Source organism: Calliphora vicina, chromosome 2 (assembly GCF_958450345.1).
Source record: "Calliphora vicina chromosome 2, idCalVici1.1, whole genome shotgun sequence".
In the NCBI taxonomy this organism is placed as follows: Eukaryota; Metazoa; Arthropoda; class Insecta; order Diptera; family Calliphoridae; genus Calliphora; species Calliphora vicina.
In genome coordinates this window covers 77,054,740-77,079,276 of record NC_088781.1, presented here as the reverse complement: position 1 = coordinate 77,079,276, position 24,537 = coordinate 77,054,740, and the positions used below count along the sequence as shown (strand labels likewise).

At 32.1% G+C, this 24,537-nt stretch overlaps 3 protein-coding genes across 3 annotated transcripts in view; 1 reads left to right on the top strand and 2 right to left on the bottom strand.

Moving 5' to 3' along the window:
* Positions 1–24,537, bottom strand: part of Cnot4 (CCR4-NOT transcription complex subunit 4) — a 391,020-nt gene that overhangs the window by 5,891 nt on the left and 360,592 nt on the right. The window lies entirely within an intron of this gene.
* LOC135950348 (putative nuclease HARBI1) lies at positions 14,021–15,343 on the top strand. The gene is made up of 4 exons (XM_065499895.1): positions 14,021–14,176; positions 14,250–14,688; positions 14,753–14,897; positions 14,966–15,343. The coding sequence occupies exons 1-4, from the start codon at positions 14,043–14,045 to the stop codon at positions 15,337–15,339; spliced, it is 1,092 nt and encodes a 363-aa protein (XP_065355967.1). The 5' UTR covers positions 14,021–14,042; the 3' UTR covers positions 15,340–15,343.
* Positions 15,606–20,657, bottom strand: LOC135952585 (uncharacterized). The gene is made up of 3 exons (XM_065502598.1): positions 20,586–20,657; positions 16,354–16,578; positions 15,606–16,289 (listed from the first exon to the last, which is right to left on the bottom strand). Exons 1-3 carry the CDS (start codon positions 20,655–20,657, stop codon positions 15,681–15,683), a joined length of 906 nt encoding a protein of 301 aa, XP_065358670.1. The 3' UTR covers positions 15,606–15,680.

The following is a 24,537-nucleotide window of genomic DNA, read 5'->3' as shown; positions in this document are numbered from 1 at the left end:
ATGACAATTTATAAGTCTTGCAAAGAAAAGAAGTAAAATAACACAAAACAAACGTTTTAAATTGATTTATAATAAAATACAACTTATTTTTACAAATTGTTGTTCGCGTACTTTTTTGGATATTTTTTTAGATTGAGAGTAAAAGTATTTTTACGCTCTAAATTAAAGTTTTTTGTTCATCATTTATTTATTGTATCTTCATTATTTAATGAACTAACAATAAGTGGTTCAAATCTTATATCTAATAATTATTATTTAATTAGTCCAGCCAGTGCCGGACGAAAAAATTTTGTATTCATGGTTGTTTTGGTTAAATTGGCATTCTTCCTTCTAGATTAGGTCTGCTGTGTCCCTCCTTCTTAATCGAGTGTGGCCACAGTTATCTAATATGTTGCGGGCCAGCGGGTTTGGGTGAACTTTTTTTAATATTTTTGTACATTTTTCTAGATTTCAGTATTTACAATGGGCACGTTTAGATCTTTGTGTATATTCGCGTTTTTGATATACCAGGGGCAACTGTAATCATTCTTAGAAACTTGTTTTGACGTCTTTGGATCTTTTCTACATTTGACGCTGAGGCCGGGCCCCAAAACTGTATGCCATAACACCATATCGGTTTTATGATCATATTGTAAAGTAGAAGTTTACAATCTAAACTAAGCTTAGAGTTTCTGACAATAAGCCAATTAATTTTAATTGATTTCAATTTCATTTGAGTCAACATTGCATCTATATGACTTTTCCATGTAAGGCGACGATCGAGATGTATTCCGAGGTATTTCACTTCCGATTGTTGAATTATTGTTTGGTTATTGATATGAATAGGGGGGCATGATTCTCTACGCAATGTAAATGTTATGTGTGTACATTTTTGCTCGTTGACTTTAATTTTCCATTGTTTTAACCATTTTTCTAATTCAAATATGTGGTTTTGTAAGTAACGAGACGCTTGTTGAGGGTTTTCATGAATGCTTAAGGCCCAACTATAATAATGCATACACTAGTTTAAGTCAACTGTTCGAATACATATAAAACGTATTTGACAAACTATAATGTACTTAAGAGAGTTTCGTCAAGTTTCGTCAAATTTTATTTGCTTAAGCAAAGAGCGAAGCTGGTCCACATTCCGTAAGTTTGTTTATTGTATACAAAGAAAATAAAGAAAAAATGAAAAGGATGAAGAAAATTAATTTATTTTCATAAAATAATAAGAAATACGTATTTGTTTAATTACGTGTTGCACATAAATGTGCAAATGGGGTTAAAATGTTTTGAATGCACATAAGTACATTATGGCCACCTAAAAGTTTCTTCGGATTTTCTTAAGCATTTGACAGTCTTTTCGTTCGGTTTTGACATTAACTTAAGCTAGCTTATGCACATTATAGTTGGGCCTTTAGAATAGCAGTTTCATCAGCAAATATTGATGTATGAGTGCGATTGTTAGTTGGCATATCAGACGAATATATCAAATATAAAAAAGGTCCCAGGATAATGCCTTGGGGGACTCCAACTTCAATGGGTTGTGCAGTACTTAAAAAGTTTCCCTCTTTAACCTTAAAAGTTCGACCAGATAAATAGCTTTCCAACAGCTTATGTGTGTTTGCGGGTAAATTTTGACTCAGTTTGTACATTAATCCAGCATGCCATACTTTATCACACGCTTGAGAGATGTCGATGAAGAGTGCGGAACAGTATTTATTTTCTTCAAACGCTTTTCTATTTACAAGTCTATGGGTTTATTCGATAGTACTGTGTTTTCTTCTAAATCCAAATTGGTGATTCGGAATACAATTGTTTTCAGTTAACATCGGGTACAACTTGTTCATAGCGTTGATATATTAGACAATAGGCTGATGGGTCTGTATGATTCTACTTTTGTGTGATCTTTTCCCGGCTTGGGTATCATGGTAACCAGTGAAACCTTCCATTCTGGAGGATAATATTCAAGTCGATATATAGCATTAAAAATAAAAATAATTATTTTTATTGCTATCCGGGGTAGCTCCATAAGCATCTTGTTGCTGATCTTGTCTATACCAGGCGCTTTCTTGGGATTTAAATCAACAATAGCATTTTCGATCTCTCGAATCTCAAAACGTAGAGGTACGGTTGCTCCAAAATGGGGTGCATCAGATGGCAACTCAATTGCTTCGTTTGATGTGTTCGGTGTAAATACTTTGTTTAAATGATTAACAGATTCCCTTTTTCAGTATCATTTCTTGCCCAACCACCACTTGAATTTCGCAAGGAGGACTTACATATAACGGGTCTTTTAAGACTTTTTGTTGCTCGCCATAATGAGTAATCCGATTGCGGGGTTGCGTCCAGGTTTTCTAAATATTTATTCAATGATTCCATTTTTCGAAATTCCAAGAGCTTTCCAACAGCTTATGTGTGTTTGCGGGTAAATTTTGACTCAGTTTGTACATTAATCCAGCATGCCATACTTTATCACACGCTTGAGAGATGTCGATGAAGAGTGCGGAACAGTATTTATTTTCTTCAAACGCTTTTCTATTTACAAGTCTATGGGTTTATTCGATAGTACTGTGTTTTCTTCTAAATCCAAATTGGTGATTCGGAATACAATTGTTTTCAGTTAACATCGGGTACAACTTGTTCATAGCGTTGATATATTAGACAATAGGCTGATGGGTCTGTATGATTCTACTTTTGTGTGATCTTTTCCCGGCTTGGGTATCATGGTAACCAGTGAAACCTTCCATTCTGGAGGATAATATTCAAGTCGATATATAGCATTAAAAATAAAAATAATTATTTTTATTGCTATCCGGGGTAGCTCCATAAGCATCTTGTTGCTGATCTTGTCTATACCAGGCGCTTTCTTGGGATTTAAATCAACAATAGCATTTTCGATCTCTCGAATCTCAAAACGTAGAGGTACGGTTGCTCCAAAATGGGGTGCATCAGATGGCAACTCAATTGCTTCGTTTGATGTGTTCGGTGTAAATACTTTGTTTAAATGATTAACAGATTCCGTTTTTCAGTATCATTTCTTGCCCAACCACCACTTGAATTTCGCAAGGAGGACTTACATATAACGGGTCTTTTAAGACTTTTTGTTGCTCGCCATAATGAGTAATCCGATTGCGGAGTTGCGTCCAGGTTTTCTAAATATTTATTCAATGATTCCATTTTTCGAAATTCCAAGAGCTTTTTTAAGTCTTTTTATACAATCTTTAAGCTTCGATTTGAGTAGGGGGGATCTGTGCAATTGCTACTCTCTGCGAAATCTTCTTTTTTCATTTAAGAGCCGTTCGACATCTGCAGAATTAATTCTATTATATCTGATTTGTCGGGGGGTTTGGGTAGCATGTTGAGCAGCCAGTTTGAGATTTTTATCGAAATTGATAAGAGAGTGATCGATGTTTTCCGAGCAATGTGTATTGAGGATTTTTTTATATTTGAGCCAATTTATTATTGTGCCTGCCATCGCTAAATTACCAGTCCGGGATACAATTTCTATGGGGCTCAATAAAGTAACAATAGTGGGTGAGTGATCTGAAGATAGTTCCAGCGAGGATTCAATTTGAATCATTTCTCTAGGGATATTTTTCATCACGCTAAAATCTATAACATCCGGTATTTTTCGTGGGTCAGTAGGCCAGTAAGTAGGTTGGCCGCTCGAAAGCACATTCAAATCCATTTTAGAAATTGTATCGAACAAAACACGACCTTTAGGGGTAATCAGTCGTGATCCCCAGAATGTGTGTTTAGCATTATAATCACCAGCAGCCAGGAAACGGAGGCCTAGTTATTTAAAAAATATATTATATTGACTTTCTGTAATTGAAAATCTAGGGGGTGAGTATATCGATGAAATCACTAAGTTTCGATGAAAATCTTCAAGACAGATTGTAGTAGCTTGAAGATAATCTTCGCAAAAATCACACATTAAGTAGTGTTTGATTCGAGTTTTTATTAAAATTGCCGAGCCTCCGCATGCTCTAACTCTGGGATCTTTGGTGTCATATATTACATATCCATTTATTCAAAATGAACTTCTGGACGTCAAATGAGTTTCAGAAACCAGCATTACATCAATTTGTTGGTTTCTTAAAAAATACTCGAGTTCGTTTTTGTGTTGGCGTATGCCGTTTGCATTCCAAAAACATATTCTTAGGCAGTTCATGGTCTGTTAAGCACAGCCTGCAATAACATTGATTGCATCTTAAGCATCATGTTACTCATTGAGTTTGTAAAGTTATTTACCGATTGCACAAGAGTTTCTATTGTAGATTCTAGTCGGGTAAAATTGAAAATTGGCGTTTGCTCTCTTATCTCTGGGTTCACATTTTCGTTTTGGAGTTGACGGACTTGCGTCTGAGTTTGGTTGTTTCTAAGTACATTTGCATATGTTACTTTGTTGTCATATGTCTGTTGCAACGGGGGGTAGTTAAAATTGTTGTTATTTAATGGCTGAGCGGGGAAAATCTTTGGTTTCTGGCTTTGTGATTTTTTAACAATTGAGTAGACAGGAAAACCCATGTAGTTTGCTGTGTGGTTACCTCCGCAATTACTGCATTTTTTTATTTTAGGATCATCTTTGGATTTGTTACATTGGGATGTGTTATGCAACTCCCCGCAAATAACACATACTGGTGGCAATTTGCAATATGCCTTGGTGTGTCCATATTCTTGGCAATTCATACATTGGACCAAATCGTTTGTGTGGTAATTTTACGATCCAATAAGTACTTCAGGTTATATATGGATGTGTTTAATTTTTTTTCAGGTTTATGTCACCGGGTTCAAGTTCAACACGGAAGAGTGGTTGGGGTTTTTTTTCGCGATTTCTAATATTTATCAAATTTTTGTCTTAAAGCCTTTATCTTCTAGCTTTGCTTTATTTCGAGTGATTCAACATTACAGTCAATACCCTTTATTACAACTTGTAGACCCTTGCTTCCTTTCAGCTGATAAGTGTAAAAACTTTTCTTTTGAGTTTCAAAATATGTTACAACCTTTCTATAATCGTTTTCACTATTGACCTGTATTTTAGTTCCATGAATCGTGCCTTTCTTGATTGGGATAACGTAAAAAGAGTTCTCTCCTATTAATGAGATCAGGCTCTGAACCAGTGAATTTGAATTATTTTCTCTGAAGTAAATAGGGGTAGTTTTGTAGAGGTAATTTTATTTACTGGTTCATCTGTTTCACATTCCAGAATAGAAAAATGATTTTCATTGTTTAGTCTAGCAGGTTCACTATCCTTATATAATTTAGCCAAGGGTGCCGCTTTCGAAGAGTTTTGGGACTTCGTGCCCGTTTTAATATTGTAACATACCGGTCCATTTAAACCTGTATTTGGGATTTATCTTTATTTAATGGTTGACTAATCTTGGGTATAGCGTCGCTTAATGGGTTAATTTTAATTGTTGTCGGTGTGGTGGATTTTGTTTCTAAAGCTGATATTGCTAGCATACTTTCAGGCGTAAATAAAGTATTTGTATTTTTGGTAACTCCAGATTAACATCTGTTGGGTTTTCTTTTGTTTGACAATCATTAGTTGTTGACAATGCGAGGGAACGAGCACGGTTAACAGGCTTGGCGGTTAAAAACAAGTTGTCATCTATTCTTCTGTTTGTTTTGTTTATATTTTTTTCATCTACATTAACTGTAACGTATGCATTTCTGCCGTTTACACTTAGCCTTCGCTCACTGTTTTCGTTAAAGAGACTCATTAAAGAGTATTTGTAATTACTTTCGTTAACACTCTTGATCTTTATCAATGCACAAAAAAGGTTCAAAAAAAATATAAAGAATTTTCTTTACTTATTTGTCTTTTAGTTGTTGTTTTTATTTTTTTATTTAATAATATTATTAAAATAAAAGCGTCCTTTCGCGTAAATAATAAAAAGGTGATATTTGTATTTATTTTCCGATAGATACATTAAAATAACGAATTAACTCGGAGTAAAAATAAAAAACGTCCAGTTTCAATCACGATCAACACTCGATCACGAAATTAAAGTTACTGGATAATTTTTACTGGAAAGTACTCGAACACACTTATTGCAACAACATTTTTTTTGGTGCAAAGCCGTTTAGTAGTTTAAAAATTGTAACAACTCTTTATTTAATTAAAATGTACAACAACCACAGAATTAAATAGTCACTCAATGTTTTTTATACACGTTTATAAAATCTCAAAAATACAGACACTTTATAATGTACACGAATTCACTTGAAAAATACAGCACACATTAATGCACTCAGTTGATGTTTATTCGAATAGCGTCTCTGATAAACTCACTAACGACTGCAACCTCTGCCACTATTTAAAACACTGCCATCTGCATTCTAGATTGCTCTTTAACTGTCTAGAGATTTCTAATACATACGCCATCTGTGGTGTACTTTCTACAATGTTCTTTAACTGAATATTCGAATTCGAATATACGGTCGCAGCAAACAGCGTTGCCAACTTACGATCAATGGTCAACTGAAAGCTTTTATTCAATGTTAATAATGCCCACAGATATGTTACAGTTTGCTATTACAGCACTGATATTTGAAAGCATTCTGCTACTTTTAAATCAGCCGTTAAAATCGTTACATTTGAATTCAAGTACAATTTCGTAACACTGCTCCCCGCTTTAGCCTGTTCCCGAATAGGCATAGATTCACTTCTCCCATAGGTAGCTAGTCGTTCTAGATGTTCAACATTAATTCTCGATATCGGTCTTCCATATTTCCGTATTCTATAAACCATGTCGTCCAATTTCTTAACTACCCTATGTGGTCCTTTGCAGTGATTCGTTAATTTGGATGACAAACTCTTATTACGTTGTGAGCTATATCTGGTTTTCATTTGGTCATTTGTCATTTTAATTCGTCTCCGAACGAGTTCATGCATTTCTTTTTCTGCTGAAGCACCTTCACCCATCTTGGAACCCGGCCTGATGATCTTTTCTCTGCGGGACAGACCAAGCACTCCAACAGGAACCATTCTGTCGTTGCACTGTTCAACGAGGGCCTCCATTGTTACATGGCCACTTCTCACATCCGCTGGTTCCAACACAAACAAACTATTGTCTATACAATCCTCCACTTCCTCACGGGCCCATACCAAATCATCTGACTGCGGTGGCAACCTTTTGTGCTCAACAAAAACTAACTTTCTTACTTGAGACTTGCTCTCATATCCGACGTCAAGGGGTATTTTAACATTTCGCCAATTCATGACTTTTTGTCCCATATCCAAAGTAATGCTGTGACTAATCATGAAGTCTGCACCAATGATTACTTCGTCCACAATATCGACAACAACAAAGACATGATTTACGCTAATACCACCAATAGTTAGTTTCACATTAACTTTACCATGGACAGCGGCAGGCTCTCCAGTAGCGGTGCGTAGACTTACATTGCAAATTGGTTCCATCGATTTCTTTACTTTTTAAAGAAATTTAATGCTTGATGATTCGCCAGCTGGTTATTTCTTAATGCTGAAACATATCTGATTCGCTTTCTTGGTGCTCTGCAGTTTCGCTGAATGTGACCCATTTTTCCACAGTTATAACATTTAACGTTGGCTTTAGTTTGTCTCTTCCTTAAAGCCTTTAAAACTGCCTCTTTTAATTCCTTTAATTCGATGACCATACTTCTATCATCTTCAGCGACAACCTCGATTTTCCGCACATTACACATCTGGGGATTTGAAATTATCTTTGCTGTTTCTTGTACCAGCACGAATGAGACGGTTTCAATGAATGATGACTTTGGTGTGGCACATACCGCATATTTTATCTCTGGATCGCGAATACCATTCACAAATGCCTCTATCTTTAAATGCTCCAAAATCGGATGGTTCTTCCCTGGATAAATAAGCTGCATCAAACGTTCGATTTCTGCCGCAAAGTCTTGTAGCGTCTCATTAGGTTTTTGTACTCTACCACGCAATTCCATTCGGTATATTTCTTTCATGTGTTGTCCACCATACTTACGTTGTAGAGCATCCATTATATCATAGCCATTTCTGTTACTTACTGGTACGCTTTCAAGAACTATTGCTGCGTTCCCTTTCAAGGCCAAAATCAATTCTATAGCTCTTTCTTCATTACTACATACATTTCTCTTTGCAACTGTATCAAACTGGAACTTGAAAACATTAAATGGTGTGCTGCCATCAAAACTAGGGGCCTTTATTCTACTAGAGGATTCTGGAATAATACGTACCGGTCCATCTTGGCATTGAAGATTATTAACCTTTGTTTCTAGGTCATGCAGTTTTTGATCAACACCATTTTCTAAATCTGACACCTTCTTGTCAATACCATCCACTCTGCTGTTAAAAGCTTCAGACATTTCCTGAATTTTCTAGTCTGTGACTCTAGATGATTCTTGAAATTTCGCTTCCATTTCAGCTAGGAGTTTCTCTTTGTTGACTTGAACTTCAGCTAATAATTTTTCATTGTTTACTCTAGAAGTTTCTTGAACTTCAGCCTTAACTTCAAATAATAATTTCTCATTGTTGACTTTAGAAGTTTCTTGAACTTCAGCTAACAGCTTCTCGTTGTTTACTTGAGTTTTTTCTAAGATGGTTCTAGAATTTTCGTTCAATTTCGCTTCTAGGTTCTCGCTGTTTACTTTAGAAGTTTCTTGAACTTCAGCAAATTTCTCATTTGTTTCTTTAAATTTTTCCATCATAGCAGCAAACATAGTGCTTAAATCCATGCTGCTTGTTGCTGAACGTGTAGCAACTTCCATTTCTTCCTTATACTCGAATTCGTAAGCACCGATGGCAATATCAAGCCGCTTGAATTCGTCTATCAGCCTCTTCTGCAATTCTGCCTTGTTACCTGCTGTTGGTAGCTCCAACTTACTCAATTCTTTCTTGAGTTGTTCAACTTTTAGTTCCTCAAACTTCATGCTTATTATTTTGCAATCCCACTTCTGACACCAATTGTTACGTTTTAACCTTTTCAAAACGTTGGTTTATTTCCTTTAAATAAACCAGATACTTTTGATTGCAAATAAAAGCCGTTTAGTAGTTTAAAAATTGTAACAACTTTTTATTTATTTAAAATGTACAACAACTACAGAATTAAATACACGTTTATAAATTCTCAGAAATACAGACACTTTAAGGCACTCAGTTGATGTTTATTCGAATAGCGTCTCTGATAAACTCACTAACGACTGCAACCTCTGCCACTATTTTTAACACTGCCATCTGCATTCTAGATTGCTCTTTAACTGTCTAAGCTTTCTAATACTGTCTAAGCTTTCTAATAATGCCATTTGTGGTGTACTTTCTACAATGTTCTTTAACTGAATATTCGAATTCGAATATACTGTCGTAGCAAACAGCGTAGCCAACTTACGATCAATGGTCAACTGAAAGCTTTTACTATTTATATGAAATAAATAGGTGAAACTCGTTAACTTTCTGCATTGTTTTCTAGAAATATGTAGATTTATTTATATTAATGAATATTACATTAAAATAAATTTTTGGTAAAAATGACCCAAACACTGTATTATCGCCAAAATTCGGTTCAGTTTTTTTTTAGCTAATAAATAAATACTTTTGCATTTGAATGCAAAAGAATCGAAATCGAAATGTGAAAGTTATTACAAATTTGCCAGACCATTAACGTGTCTCAGGCCACTTGAACAAGAAATTTAGGAAAAAAATTAACACATTTGGAGAAAAATTAAAATAGAAGCTAAATTTTATTTAAAATATATATTTACTTGTGTATGAGTTTTTGTCTTCGTAGGATACCGTTAACATTTGCAGGTATGGCCAAAAAAAATATATTTTTTTAATGGCAGTTTCAAAACTCCATTTTCAAGTTTTTAAAAATTTTGTTAAACAAATTTTAGAATTTGTTGATCATCACATGGGGATTTATTGACAACATAATAGGGAATAAAAATGTGTAAAAAGTATGTCAATACCTCCTATAGTTTTCCCGTTCCTGCTATTTAAATTTTGCGATTTTCAAGAAAAACTAATTTTTTGTCCATATTTTGGCGAATGAGCCCAATTTCCTTACTGTTATAAATTTTAAGTAAAACATACAGTGAATGTCACTTAAAATCGTACACCATCGTAGTCAAATTTTATTCATTAGTTTTAGAAAGTTGATTCTTTGCAAATATATTAAAATGCTATTTTTATATTGTGTGTGCTATTACCTATCAGAAAATTGGGTATAATTTTAATTGCCCTTATCCACAAATAAAAAAATTGGGTAAGACTGTCAGTGCCCAGAATATCAACGCTTCATTTAAAATCGTAAAGGCACTAAAAAATAGCAAATGAAACCCTACAAAGTATTAGGATTTTTTAATATTAAATTTTTTTTTAATTTTTAAAGTTTTAATTATAATTTAATATAATTGTACGAATTTAAGTGAAATATGAATTTTGTGATGTTCTTTAATTTTCATCAATATTTTTTAACGAATTGAGGTTTTGTTAACTTTTTTGTTGAAATACATATTTTTTGTTCCAATTAATAAAATGACTTTTAATTTTTTATATAATCACCTATTATTGCCTTTATAATTTCATAATATTTAAAAAAAAATATGTTGTACGATTTTGAGTGACACTCACTGTAATATTAATATTATAGTCCTGGTAATTTTAAATATGGTCTGAAAGTTTTACTAAAATCGGAAAACGTTAACCTTTAAATTGTGAAGGTCAAATGTAAAATTTTTCAATATTTGGAATTTCTAATGAAAAGATAGCGAAATCTTATATATTTTGAGCCGATTTTAATGATTTTTTTTGAATTTTTTTTTTTTAATATTTTATTCAACAACAAGTCAATGGTTCTGACTTAGTCACATTTTATACTAATTATGAAATAGTGAAAATTTTTTGAAGGACTGAGTTTTAAAAGTGGCATATTTTTGAATCCAATTGAGATATTGACTAGAAATTTTTTTGTAAGATCAAAAATTAACTTATCTAAACAAAAAAAATTTGTTCGGAATAAATGTGGATCAAATTGTTCCTAATATTTGCAATTCTATTAACATTTTGATACAAATTTTAGTTTTAGAAATTCTATAAATATTTAATATATATATCTATTTATTAACGAAACTCAATGAAATTTTCAACGTTTTTAAAGTTTGTCATTCTAAATAACAAAGTGTAACAAAACTTGTCAAAAGGTTAAAGGGAATCCCGCAATTCCTTAAAATTGGAGAAAAAATCCCAAAAATGGTATTTATGGTTCACATTTCCTTCGGGGCTGGGAAAATACTTTAGGGATAAATAGGGAACACATCAGGGCTTCCAAATCTGCTTTCCGTTTTCTGATCCCAGCTTTAGGATTTTAGAACATGTGGCCCAAATTTGAAATTTTGATAAAAAAAAATATGAAAATTTTCGAAGGGCCTAGAGCCGACATGTGCAGAAATAAACAAACATTAAATAGAGCAAAAAACAAATAAGAAAAAATACGTTCTAACTTTTTTCTTCATGATTATTTTTTTATTTCTAACCAGATTGTCTAGTTATTTGAGGTGCACCGCATACGCAAACGACTTGAAAATTTTGCTTTTTTTATTAATTTCAGCACATTTCTAATTACATTTCTAAAATTAACGATAAATAGTCACTCGAAAGTAAAATAAATATATATCTACATATTCTCTGTCGGACTTTGAGTTAACTTAAAACTAACTAATGATCAATCAGAAATGAGTAACATGTGATTAAAAAACTAGCTCATTTCCCTTGTAAGTTCCTATTCAGTTTTTCCATGTAGTGTCATCAGAGCAAGTCAGTACTAGGGTTTGGGGTTTCCCAGATAATTTTATTTCCAGGGAAACGGGAATGAAAAATTTCCATTCCCGGGAATTTTTTTACAACTAGAAAAATACGTAAAAAGGAAAATTATTGTATAAAATTGAGTCATTTCATCAAAAAACAAAGAAAAGCAATATATTAAAATTTAATTGTACTAACATAAAGCAAAAAAAAAATTGGTTATATTTGGATATAATTTGTTACTATAAAATTAAGTATTATTTCATAGAAATAATGTTATTTATATGTTAGTCATAGAACTAATTTTTGTTTTTAAATGAGTTTTCAAAATAACTAATGACATTTGACATTCGATTTATTATTTTAATGGCAAAGTTTTCAGCCAGCAAGAAAAGTCTATAGATTTAAATAGATGTTGGCTTTATCGTCAGTAAAGCATTATAAAGACAATTAAAATTTTTTCTCCAATTGCTACTTGCTTCAAATGAAGCTAATTCCCACTTAAAACGACTTTCTGCATTTGATTTTAAATGTTTATGATCTTCTTTTTCATTATTGATTGAATATTCTAATTCGTTTTTAAAATTTTTCTCCATTTGTATTACGGAAACATCATCATGATCGCTTTGAACAGATGAGGGAACATTATGGCCAAATAGGCGTTCGTACAATTGTTTTCCATAAATTTTTAACATTGTTCTTGTTATGCTATAATTTAGCTTATGAAGTTTTTAGGTAAATTTATCAATGACATAAGTCTGCTGTTATATCGTTTATTAACTTTACATTTTATTTGAGAAATCGTAGAATTTATAGATAACAGCTGTTCATAAACAGTGTTCATTATAGCATCACCTATCTGCAAAATGGTTTCATTTCGGCTTAATGCTTCTACTGTATCCTTAATGGGGTTTAAAACTACTACTAATATTTAAAAATTAGGAACAAGCCCTTCATCAAACAAAGATGTATATTTAAATCTATTAAAGTTTGTTTTTAATTAATTTTAAATTTCCCGTTTTTTCCGGGAAAACAATTTAAATTTCCCGGGAATTCCCGACAATAATTTTACGGGATTTCCCGGACCCCAAACCCTACACAGAAAGAAAAAAGCACTTCTAAATTTAAGTTTATTTTACTCAAATTTAGCCAGAATTGTACTTAAAAATTTAAGTACGATTCATACTCATTTGTACTTAGAATAAGTATAAACGGGATTGATTAAAAAAATCAAGCGGAAATTTTCTTAAAACAAGAACGAAATTCTTGAATTAAGTAAGAAAATCTTGTTTTAAGTACAAGTGAGAAGTTAAATCAAGTAGTTAATTCTTAAACTTCAAATTAAGAGTAAGATAACTTGAAAAAAATTTTTATATTGATCCATAATAGAAAAAGAGCGGTATAAAATTCACTCTCTGAACTGTTCTTAAAGTAATTTTCTACTCGCGCTGTCGGTTAGTAACATGAATAAACAAGCAATTTAATCAGTCTGTTTTGTGCGTTCCGTGTTGTTCTGTATTGTTTTCGGTCATTTGTGTTTTTTGTGTTGTGTGAAAAAATATGAGTGAGAAGTGGTTCCGGACAAAGAAGTCACCCTCCTGCTTCAGCTTCTCCAGGAGTTTCATCAGCCCAGTGTTTATGGGTATTTAAAAGGTAACCCCTATATACATAAACAGTTTATAAATTTATCAAAGGTTTATGAAACATTTTGTATGGAAATTTTGTTTTATAAACCTTTGATAAATTTATAAACTGTTTATGCATATGGGGGTAAGTCTATAATTTATTTATTATTATGATTTATTTATAAATAATACAGTTATTCTATTTATAAAACAAAATACAAATAACGGTAAAACGTGGTATGTACGTACAAATTTTTTCAATATGAAATATTTTTTTCATTTATACTAACATATGTAGTTGCGCATATCGTTTAGAAACAGTAACTTGTAAACAAATAATACAAGCATTTGGTCAATTCACAAGGTCTCTTATCAGTCATATTGTCATAATGTCCTAATATATCACGACTCGGTTACGATAACACAATCAGCCCAATTATAAATATTCCCGGGGAAATGAGTTCCCTGGGAATTCATTTTTCCCGGGAATAAAATTCCCTTATTCTAAACAGACGGGGAGAATAGTATTATGGGAAAGGGAATTTCGAATTTTCGCAATCAGCTGTTTTGTTTTAATTTAAAACTCGCTAAACATTTTTGTAAACAACAAGCGTATAAAGTAAAAAAGTATTAATTTGAAATAAAACAAAATGTTTAGTGTAGCAGTTCGAATAGTAGCTGAAGAAGCAGAAGCTGAAGAACAGCAACAATCCAAAAATGTTCAAAGGATTGCAAGAAGAGAGTTGCGTGATGACTCAAACCCACTTGAGTTGCCGCAAACATTGTAAGTATATGAAGATGCTACTATACATATTTGTTCATTTTAGTAATGAGAATTTTTCTTTTACTATTCAAAGGTTTGAAAAGTATTACAGGGTGAATAAGCCGGCCTTTACATATCTGCTGGATGTGTTAACGTCGCACTGTCAGCCTAGAATGAAGTCGTTCGCAGTATCCCCACTAGTGAAACTAAGTGCAACATTGCGTTTCTTTGCCGAAGGTGGGTACCAAACAGGTATAGGGAAAGATTGCGACGTGTCCCTGGCTCAATGTAGTCTGAGCAAAGTCCTAACAGAAGTGATAGACATATTTGAAGAGCATCTATGTACAAATTGGATAACTTTCCCTAAAACTGATGAAGAAAAAAGAAAAATAGCTTTGGCAATGTATATAAAGAACGGCATTCCTAGTGTTATGGGATGCGTTGACGGCACGCATGTCCGTATTATTGCTCCCTCTAATAATAAGCATTTGTATTATAACAGGAAGGGGTACTACAGTTTAAATGTAATGCTGGTAAGTGCTTTCAGAAAGATCAATAACTAATATTTAATAAAAAAAATTTAAATATTGTTGAAAGGTATGTGATCATGAGCTGAGGATTCTATACGTTGATGCTTCCCATCCTGGTGCGTGCCATGATTCATTTATTTGGAATACCGGCGAATTGCGACTACATCTTGAGCAGGAATATCTGAGAGGCTGCAACAATTATTGGCTGCTTGGTAAGATTTTAAATGTTAAATAATATTCATGTATTAACTACGTATGTATATAAATATTTTTTTAATAGGCGACGCAGGATATCCTCTGGAACCGTGGCTTATGACACCTCATAGAACTCCAGAGGAGGGATCGGCCGCAATGAAATTTAATGAAATTCATGTAAAGGCCCGCAATGTAATTGAGCGTACCAATGGAGATAGATGGAGGTGCACAATTGGTGCTAGAGAGCTGCACTACGCTCCAAAAAAGGCAGCGAAAATAATAAATGTTTGTTGTGCGTTGCATAACATCTGCATTTATTTTAAATGCAATACAATTGCAAATGATATGGACAATTTAGATCATTTTTCTATACAAGAGAGTGATGTTGTGTCCTTAGCCTCACAACAGTATTTGTCTGCAGCCCAAAATATTAGGAATAATATTGGAAATAATTTATAATTTTTTTTTGAGTAAAAAAATACACGCCACTTATATGTTTTTATACAAAATAATTTATATTTATTAAAAAACAAAAAACATTCTTAAAAAACTAAAAAGAAAAAAATAAACAAAACAAAAATAATATTTTAAAACTATAAAAAAGAGTTCATATATGCAGGTACTTCTATTGCATTTTATAGAAAAAAAAACTATAAAACCATTTAAAAACTAATATTTAAAGTACTAATAAAAACTATAAAATAACTTAAAAAAATAAAAACAATAAAACTAATATTAAAAAATACAAAAACAAAACTAATTCACAGCTTCAGTTCACCTTAAAACTACTATATCACATTTTATCTCTTCTGATTCACGTTGTATTTCAAATTTTCCAACTCTAACAGTCTTCTGTTTTTTTCAATTTTATCCTGAACTTCAGTAAGCCTTAACTTTTCCATTACCAAATTATGGCGCTTTTGCTCTTGTAATTCCTCTTTCTTCAAGTCGTAAAGCCGGTCTATGGAACGATACATTTTTTTGGTGGTTTGTTGCTGCTCTTTCATTACTTGCAGCATATTCTTTTGAATACCGATTTCTTCTGCAAGGATATCGGCAGAGGAAACCTGTGGGGGCAGTCCAACTGGTGTCTTTTTAATTTTTTTCGCCGGTGGCTGAGATGGACACTCTTTCTGTATTTCATTTGAATCATCGTCGGCCACTAAAATTTCCTCCAATATATTTTCAATATTTGTTTCTGTTTGTTTGTTGGTGTTTTTATAATAACCGCCTAATCCAAACTTGTCGGCTACACCTTCAACCGACTCCTTCATCCCAACCAAGTTGTAAATGGCCTCCTCAATACCAGAAAACTTCTGCTCCATATTCGGGCCTCCACCAGTTCCTTTACTTGATTTGAGGTTTTGCCCGGCCTTCTGCCGAACATACTTTTTTTGATCACACCATACCTGAAAATATTTTGCACTTTTATCATTAATGTATACCATTGAGTGCAAATTTCATTACACATACCTTCTTCCACTCCGAAACACTTTTTTGTGGTGGCCCTGCAGAATTCAATTCTGCCTCCAAATTGCGCCAAAATCTATTTAATTCCTCCTTGCTTCCTTTATACATCCCACAAGCAATACCTGGGTGGGTTTGCATTGCATCCAGAAGCATCTCCAACTGTTTCTTATTAGTTGTTTTAGACCTGAAAATAAGGAATGCATTAATATTTATTTTTAATAAAAAAAACTAAAATACTTACATTTTTGGCACAACTCCCTTGCAATTTTTTGGCGGAATTATTTTTAAAATTTGTTATCACATTCTCCCTATAATTGACATTCGTAATACCTACTTTTTTCCCGGGGAAAATTTTCCCATTTTCGAAGTTTATTTAGAATAAGGGAATAGAGAAAAGGGAAAAATTTCCCTGGGAGATTTTATTTAGAATAAGGGAACAGGGAATAGGGAAAAAATTCCCTGGGAATTGTTATTCATAATTGGGCTGAATAAACATACCATACAGAGTAGTATTATTTTAGGATATTTTTTGCTTGAAAAACAATAAAAAACATTGTGAAATGTTAGGACATTATGACAATATGACATGATAAGAGACCTTGTGAATTTACCTATTTTGTTCTTAGTTTAAGAATTCTCGTGCTTGATGTTTGTGTGTCTATATTATAGTCACACAAACACCTATATATGTATTTACATGTCACAATTTGTTGTCTGCGTCGTTGTGTATTAGTATAAATAACTGCTTTTTGTCCATGAACAGATGGTATTTTTGTACCACAAATGAAAAATATGTTCCTTATTGCAAAAATACAAGTACTGTCACTTAGAAAAAATATAAAAATAATTGTACGATATTAATGATTTATCCTCATATTAATAAATAATTTTTAAATTTATCAAAGGTTTGTTTATAAAACGAAATTTGTATGGAAATATTGTTTTATAAACCTTTGAAAATTGTTTATGAATATGGGAGTAAATCTTTAATATCGTATAGTTAATATTATAAATGAATTTATAAACAATTTTCATATTATATCATTTGTTTGTACATTTTTAGCTTCTCAGGTAACATACAGAAGAAGCTTTTAAGTGGAAAAAATTCAGGTAAGCATTTAATAATACTTATTCTATAGTTTGGCGTCGATGACACAATTTCTGTTCAATCCAAAGTTGACCACTGCACAGTGGTATGAGATTAAAAAAAAGAGGGAAATAAATCTGTAACTTCTAAGTTTAAGTTTTCCCTAATTAATTTGACACGTAAAAAACATAAGATAGACATGTTATATATTAATGGATAGAGGATTTTGTCTACTTTTCAATAATGTATATATCTTTTGACAATTAGAAAATTCATGGAATACTTTTTTGAAAAATATGACAAAAAATGCTTTTTATTGAGTTTTTGCATAGATACAAATTTTTGTTATCGGAACCCTTTACAAAATGATTAAGAACATATTGGGCCATCTAAAATAGGTTCCTATATTTTGATATCGAGTATGTGATTTGAGAATTTTTGCCCTTAAATTGAATTTTACATAAAAATAGGCATTTTTTGAATGGACCTGGTCCCCTAGGTATCAAAAAGTATAATTTTTTTTTTCATTTAAAATATTTGACGTTAAGTTAGCTTTTCAAAAAGTACAAATTGATTATACATCCTCTTAGAAATTTTTTAGATAACTTAAAAAGAATAAAAGTACTTTTTCCCCCAAAAAATCGCATTTTTTAATTTTTTTAAATTCAAATGCATGTAACATTGGACTCGGTCATGATTTTTAAACACTTTTTTTATTTGATATATACATCTATTTTTAATCCTATAAAAGAAAAATGGATTAAATCGAGGAATATTTAGAACCGCGGTCACCAAAAAACTGGAGTAGGGTGGGTAAAAATGTTGAAAATTAAATTTTCAAATGCGAATATCTCCTAGGCTATAAGAGATAGGTTTTATGTAGTGCTCGACGAGGAGATTCTATATGTGTAATTTTTTTAAAATCGGAACACAGACGAAGAGATAGGATCATTTTAAAAATTGAACATCCTGGAGGGCTCATGAGGTCCAAATTCAAAACTTAAACTCGACTACACTTCCTCTTTGCGCATGTGGAATTTCATTCAAATCGGAGTAAGGGTTTAGAAGTTACAGATTTATGGCTAATTGAAGATTACTTCCGTGGCAAAAGAGTTTTAAACAAGGTAAAACTATTGTTAAATTGTATATTTTTTTTTATATTGACATTACTATTAAATTTAAAAAAAAAAAACATAATAAAATTTATTAAAAATAAAAAACAATGTTTTTTCTTAAATCAATCTTAGTTTGGCTTACATCAAGTACGAATTCGAGCTTAAATCAATCCTATTTTTGGATTATATCAAGTACGAATTCATGCTTAAATCTAGTTCTGAATTCTTGAAACAAGCTCATTTTGGGATTAATTAAATCTCGGACATTCTTAAATCAATCCGATTTTTGGATTATATCAAGTATGAATTCGTGCTTAAAACAAGTTTAGAATTCTTGAAACAAGCTCATTTTAAGATTAATTCAATCTCGGCCGTACTTAGGGAGAGCTAAAATTAAGATTTTTGGTCTTGATGAATCCGTACTTGAATCAAGTATTTTGTACTCGGTTTAAGAAAATCCGTACTTACCCTACTATTGACACCGCTCCGGATTGATTTAAGTACGGATTACTCAATTTTTTTATGAGTGTAGTCAGTACTTACTATGCATAAGTATAAGTATCAGCTAACTACAAGCTAGCTCATTATGAGTTAGCTTGTGGTTAGCTGAAACTAATGTAGAATGACTTATTCGAATGAACTATAAGTTAACTTGTAAAACTTGTATTCGAATGAACTATAAGTTAACTTGTAAAACCTAATCATTAGTTAGTCAGTTCATAGCTAACTTATAGTGCCCTCATACTTTATGTGCCACAAGCTAACTCATAATGAGCTAGCTTGTGGTTAGCTGATACTTATGCATAGTGAGTGAGTACTGACTCGCACTGATGACACTACATGGAAAAACTGAATAGGAATTTACAAGGGAAATGAGCTAGTTTTTTAATCACCTGTGACTCATTTCTGATTGATCATTAGTTAGTTTTAAGTTAACTCAAAGTCCGACAGGGAACATACGCAAAGCAATGAAACCAACACACATCCAAACATACCTTTTGTTGCTTTTTTTGTCAAAGCATGCAATAAATTATCTTTTTTGGATGAAATTTTCAGAGGTTGTCTCGGATTTTTGCCCATATCTCCGCTATTTATGGACGGAAATAGGAAACTTCTCGAAAGCATGCCTGACAGAATTATTGAAGATTTGGATCCCGTAGATATATGGAGATCGACTCCGCTATCTACAAGGATCCAGAATATATGTATTTCATAGGGTCGGAAAATTATATTGTGGAAATTACAAACGGAATGAAAAACTTATATATACCCTTCTCACGAAGGTGAAGGATATAAAAATGTCAACTACCAAACAAACAAAAAAACAGCATTAAAAAATTCCACCTATGTAAAAAGTTACAGACTTTTGGCTGCTATTTTTAAATATGCCACACTGTCAATTCTTTTAACGTTAATATGGACACAAATAATTACAATGACTTGCTAAAGTTATTTGGGGCGTATTTTATTCCTAAAATTAATATTGCCATGGAACGGCATGCGTTTTTTACGCGACAGCAGAAAAATGAAGAACCCATTGGACAATATGCGACAATTTTAGAGAATTTAAGTAATTCTAGTGAGTTTGGTTCGTTACGAGAAAGCTTGGTAAAGGATTTTTATTTGCGGGCTGTCACAAAACAATCAACAACAACGATATCAAACGCAACCGTATCAACACAACAGGTGCCCGGCTGAAGGTGTTACGTGCAATGCATGTGGGAGATTCTGGTAATTTAATTAAGAACAAATATGCAAAAAATGCTTTTGATAACACTGAAAAAGAAGAAGATAGCTTATTTTTTGGAAATATTGGTGAAAATCTTAATAAAAATATTTGGAACATCTACGTGGATATTAATGGGAAAGCAGTAGTTTGCCAGGTGGACACGGGGGTCCAAACGAATCTGATGTCAATCAACACTTTCAACGCCTTTGGTATCAGTAAGCTAGATAGTAAGGTATATAATAATATATTTACGTTTAGTGGGGAGAAGTGGGGAGAAGAAAAAATCAACAAAAATCTTACCTACTTCTAAATCTTCTACGGGTAGTTGGGAAGATTTTTGTTGATTTTTTATACAACAATGTAATTTATGCTTCATCTTTCTATATTGTGAACATGAAATGTAACAATATTATTGCTCTTGAAATAAAGTGTGATGCAATTTTGGAAAAGTACAAAGGGATTTTTCATGGTTTTAGAAAGAGTATAATTTGCAAATTGAAGCAAATTGTCAACCGGTAATTGATCCGCCGAGTCGTGCACCGTTTAGTCTTCATGATTCTTTAAAGAATGAAATTGAAAAATGGTTAAATTGAATGTAATTACTGAGGTAAAAGAACCTACGGATTGGGTAAATTCAACCGTACTAGTAACAAAATCCAGTGGTAATTTTGAGATTGTGCTTAGATCCACGGAATTTAAATAAGGTAATTGTGAGACCTAGATTTGATTTGCCGACAATAGATGAATGTAAATCTCGTATGTGTGGTTCAAAAATTTTAAGTTTACTTGATGCTAATTCTGGGTTTTGGATGATTCGACTTGATGATGAATAGTCTAGGTTATGTACCTTTAACACCCCATTTGGGAGATATCGTTTTCTACGTTTGCCATTTGGCATAAGTTCAGCACCTGAGATATTTCATGCGGAAATGATAAGCTTTTTTGGTGATATATCAGGTTTAACGAAATTTTAAATCAAGTCCTAGAAAGGGGAGAGAAATTAGGTATTAAATTTAATAGAACAAAATAATTCTCAAAACTGAAATAAAGCTTATTGGTCATATTTTTAGTGAGAGGAGTATATACCTGATGACAAAAGAATAAAATCGATTTTGGCAATGCCAGTACCGAAGCATAAACGGGAATTACAACGATTTTTGGGAATGATTACCTATCTAGGATCTTTTATTGTCAATTTGTCACATAAGAACAAGCATTTGAGGGATCTTTTGAAAAATGATTCTATCTGGATGTGGAACAGTGAACAGCAAATATAATTTGAGAATTTAAAGAAGGATATTACGAGATCCCCATTTAGCATACTATGATACAAAGAAGCCTATTACATTATCAGTGCATGCTTCGAAGTTTGCAGTAGGCGCGGTTATATTGCATGATGAAAACCATATAGCGTACGCATCTCATCCCTGACTGACAGTCAGATGAATTACGCTCTAATTGAAAAGGAGCTATTCGCTATATTGTTTGGGTGCACACGTTTTCATCAGTATATTTATGGTAAAAATATGAATGTTGAAACATATCACAACCTCTTGTCCCACTGTTTAATAAACCTTTACAACGCGCCTGCAAAGATTCATGTTACGATTGTTATCGTATAATTTAACGGTCGTGTATAAACTGGACACGGATCGTTTTTATTGCCGATACATTGTCAAGAGCACCACTTAAGGAGAAAATTATTTCTGACTTAGACAAGGACATTGATTTACAATGCAACTCGTTATTGTGCCAACAGGAAACTGGGAATGATCAAGTTTTTAGGAAAATTATGGACTATGTGAAAGAGGGAGGGAAACAGGTAGATCTGGAAGTACAAAAATTTTATCCAATTAAGGATGAGATAAGTGTGATAAAGCGTATTTTAGTACCGAAAACTTTAAGACTAAGAATTTTACAGTTTGTACTTATACATAATACATACTATACATAAAAATAATGTTCATATTTTTGAGAACAACAAAATTACCGAGTATGTATTTATTCACAGAAAAAAATTACGACAAATCAATTGTCATATTAATTACCAAATTCGTCAATAGAATTATTTTTTTAATTAAAAAGTCACCAACAACCGATTTTGTAAATATAAAAAATTAGGTTGTTACTCAAAATTGTTAACATTCAACAATATTTTTCAATTACGAGTTTGTCTTATTGTACAACTAATTAGTTAACAGTAAACTGTTGCATTTTAACAATTTTCCAAATGGATTTACCATTAAAAAATAAATTTATTGACCTGACAAAGAAAAAAACAATAAAAGGATTCCTTTAATTGGATTTTATTAAGAATTATAAAAAGGAGTTGACTTATAGCGTCTAAAAGTGGTATTGATGGAGTCCTTTAAATAAAAATGGTGGACGGTTTAGCTTTTAGTTTGGGTATATGTTGATATTGTTATGGTTAACATGTTCAACTATATATTAGTACATCGATGGACCATTACTTCCATGCACATCAGGTATTGCTTTTGGATTTGGTTGGAAATGTTTGTTCGATTGAATCTTGCATATCCACTTATATAGACGACTTTAAACAGCCGGCTGGAGTATCCTATGTAGTTTATTCAGAAATGCTAAAACAAAGCATATCAGGAAGTAACGATATACTCCATTAGACTCCTGAACCCTATTAAAAAAGAATATTTCTTTAACCGTTCTTTACAATATGCTGCATAAGATTATCTTAAATTTTAAGCATACCTTTTCATCTGTCTTGAACAATTCGTCAATATTTATCAATACTAATCATTATATTCAATTTATTATTAAAAATGTACAATGTAATTTTTCGTTTTTTATTTTTTGACACAAAATTATTTTATTTTTTTTCCTTTTTGGATGTAATATACAAAATAATTTTTAACAAATAAAATAGTTAATAGATAACTACAAGAAATTGTCAATACTACAAATTACAAATAAGTTAATTAAAAAAATGGTTACAAAATTTAAACAAATGCTAACAATTTTTATTAATTACTTAATAAATTTTGTCAGTTTTTTCTGTGTTGTTACTCGTCTTTATCTTTACTAGTTAAGTACAAGTTTGTTTTACGCTCGCACTCTCAACATACATGAAGAGAACATATCGAGTATCAAGCGACAACCAAAAAGAGATACTTGCAGTACTACGTGGAGTTTGGCAAAAACAATTTAAATTTCATATTTTCTTCTTAATAAGAAATGGAAATAAATGAGGCAAGTTTATAAAAGAGGTTATTTATTCACTTATGCATATTTTAAAATTGTTATTTATTAAAATTATAGAAATATATTCTCAAATCTGTATTCTTTTTTATTTGCATATACTTGCAGTACAACATGAAGAGAACATGAATTTTAAAGTACTTCTTTTTTTCTTGTTCACATTTCATGTGCTCTTTTTTTTGGTACTCTATTAACTTCGTCTACTTACTTGTTCGTATTTAATAATGATTATGGGTACAAATAAATACTACATATTATTTGTAAGATCTGTGGGATATGTGTGAATATTTAAGTCTGTGTGAATATTTAAGTCCGGCACGGCAAAAATCGATGAGCATGCCTCATACACCTAGACAACTTTTCGCGTATATCAATCCAAGTTTTCCAAAATTATGAAAATAAAACAAACAAATTTCAAGTTTTAATTAGAGACGAAGATCTCTTTTTATTGCAATTACATATTACCTCGTAGAAGAAATATATTGCGTATTTAAATAAGATGCACATAGTGCTTATGTCGAAGATAAACGAAGTGTTTTATAATGCTTAAATAATAATCATAATTTGGTGGCAAACAATATTTAAGGTCCCGTTAACGGTTTACTCGCTAAAATCTAGTAAAATACTTCCAGCAAAGTTGCATCAAAAAAGGAAGCAACAATAGATTCTAACGTTGTTAAAATTAGTAATGTAGTTATTACCAAAAGGATGCAACCTAAACATTGTGTTTTCGGCAGTCCGGTAGATACGCGAAAGCTTTTGGATAAGGTATTTTGTGAAAGACTTGGTACGCAAACACAAATGCAATGTACCAGATTGTGACACATCAGGTACATAATATATTTATTTTGCACGGGAAGACATATGCTGACTTCGGCTTAAAAATGCCTCCTCAAAATCTACCAATGGATATACAAGATGTTTTTAATATAACGCAAGACAAAGTAGAGGGGTGCTAGCTTGAATCGTCTTTGAATATTGAACAGACAAGAGTATTTCTAACAGTAATGGATGAAGTATAT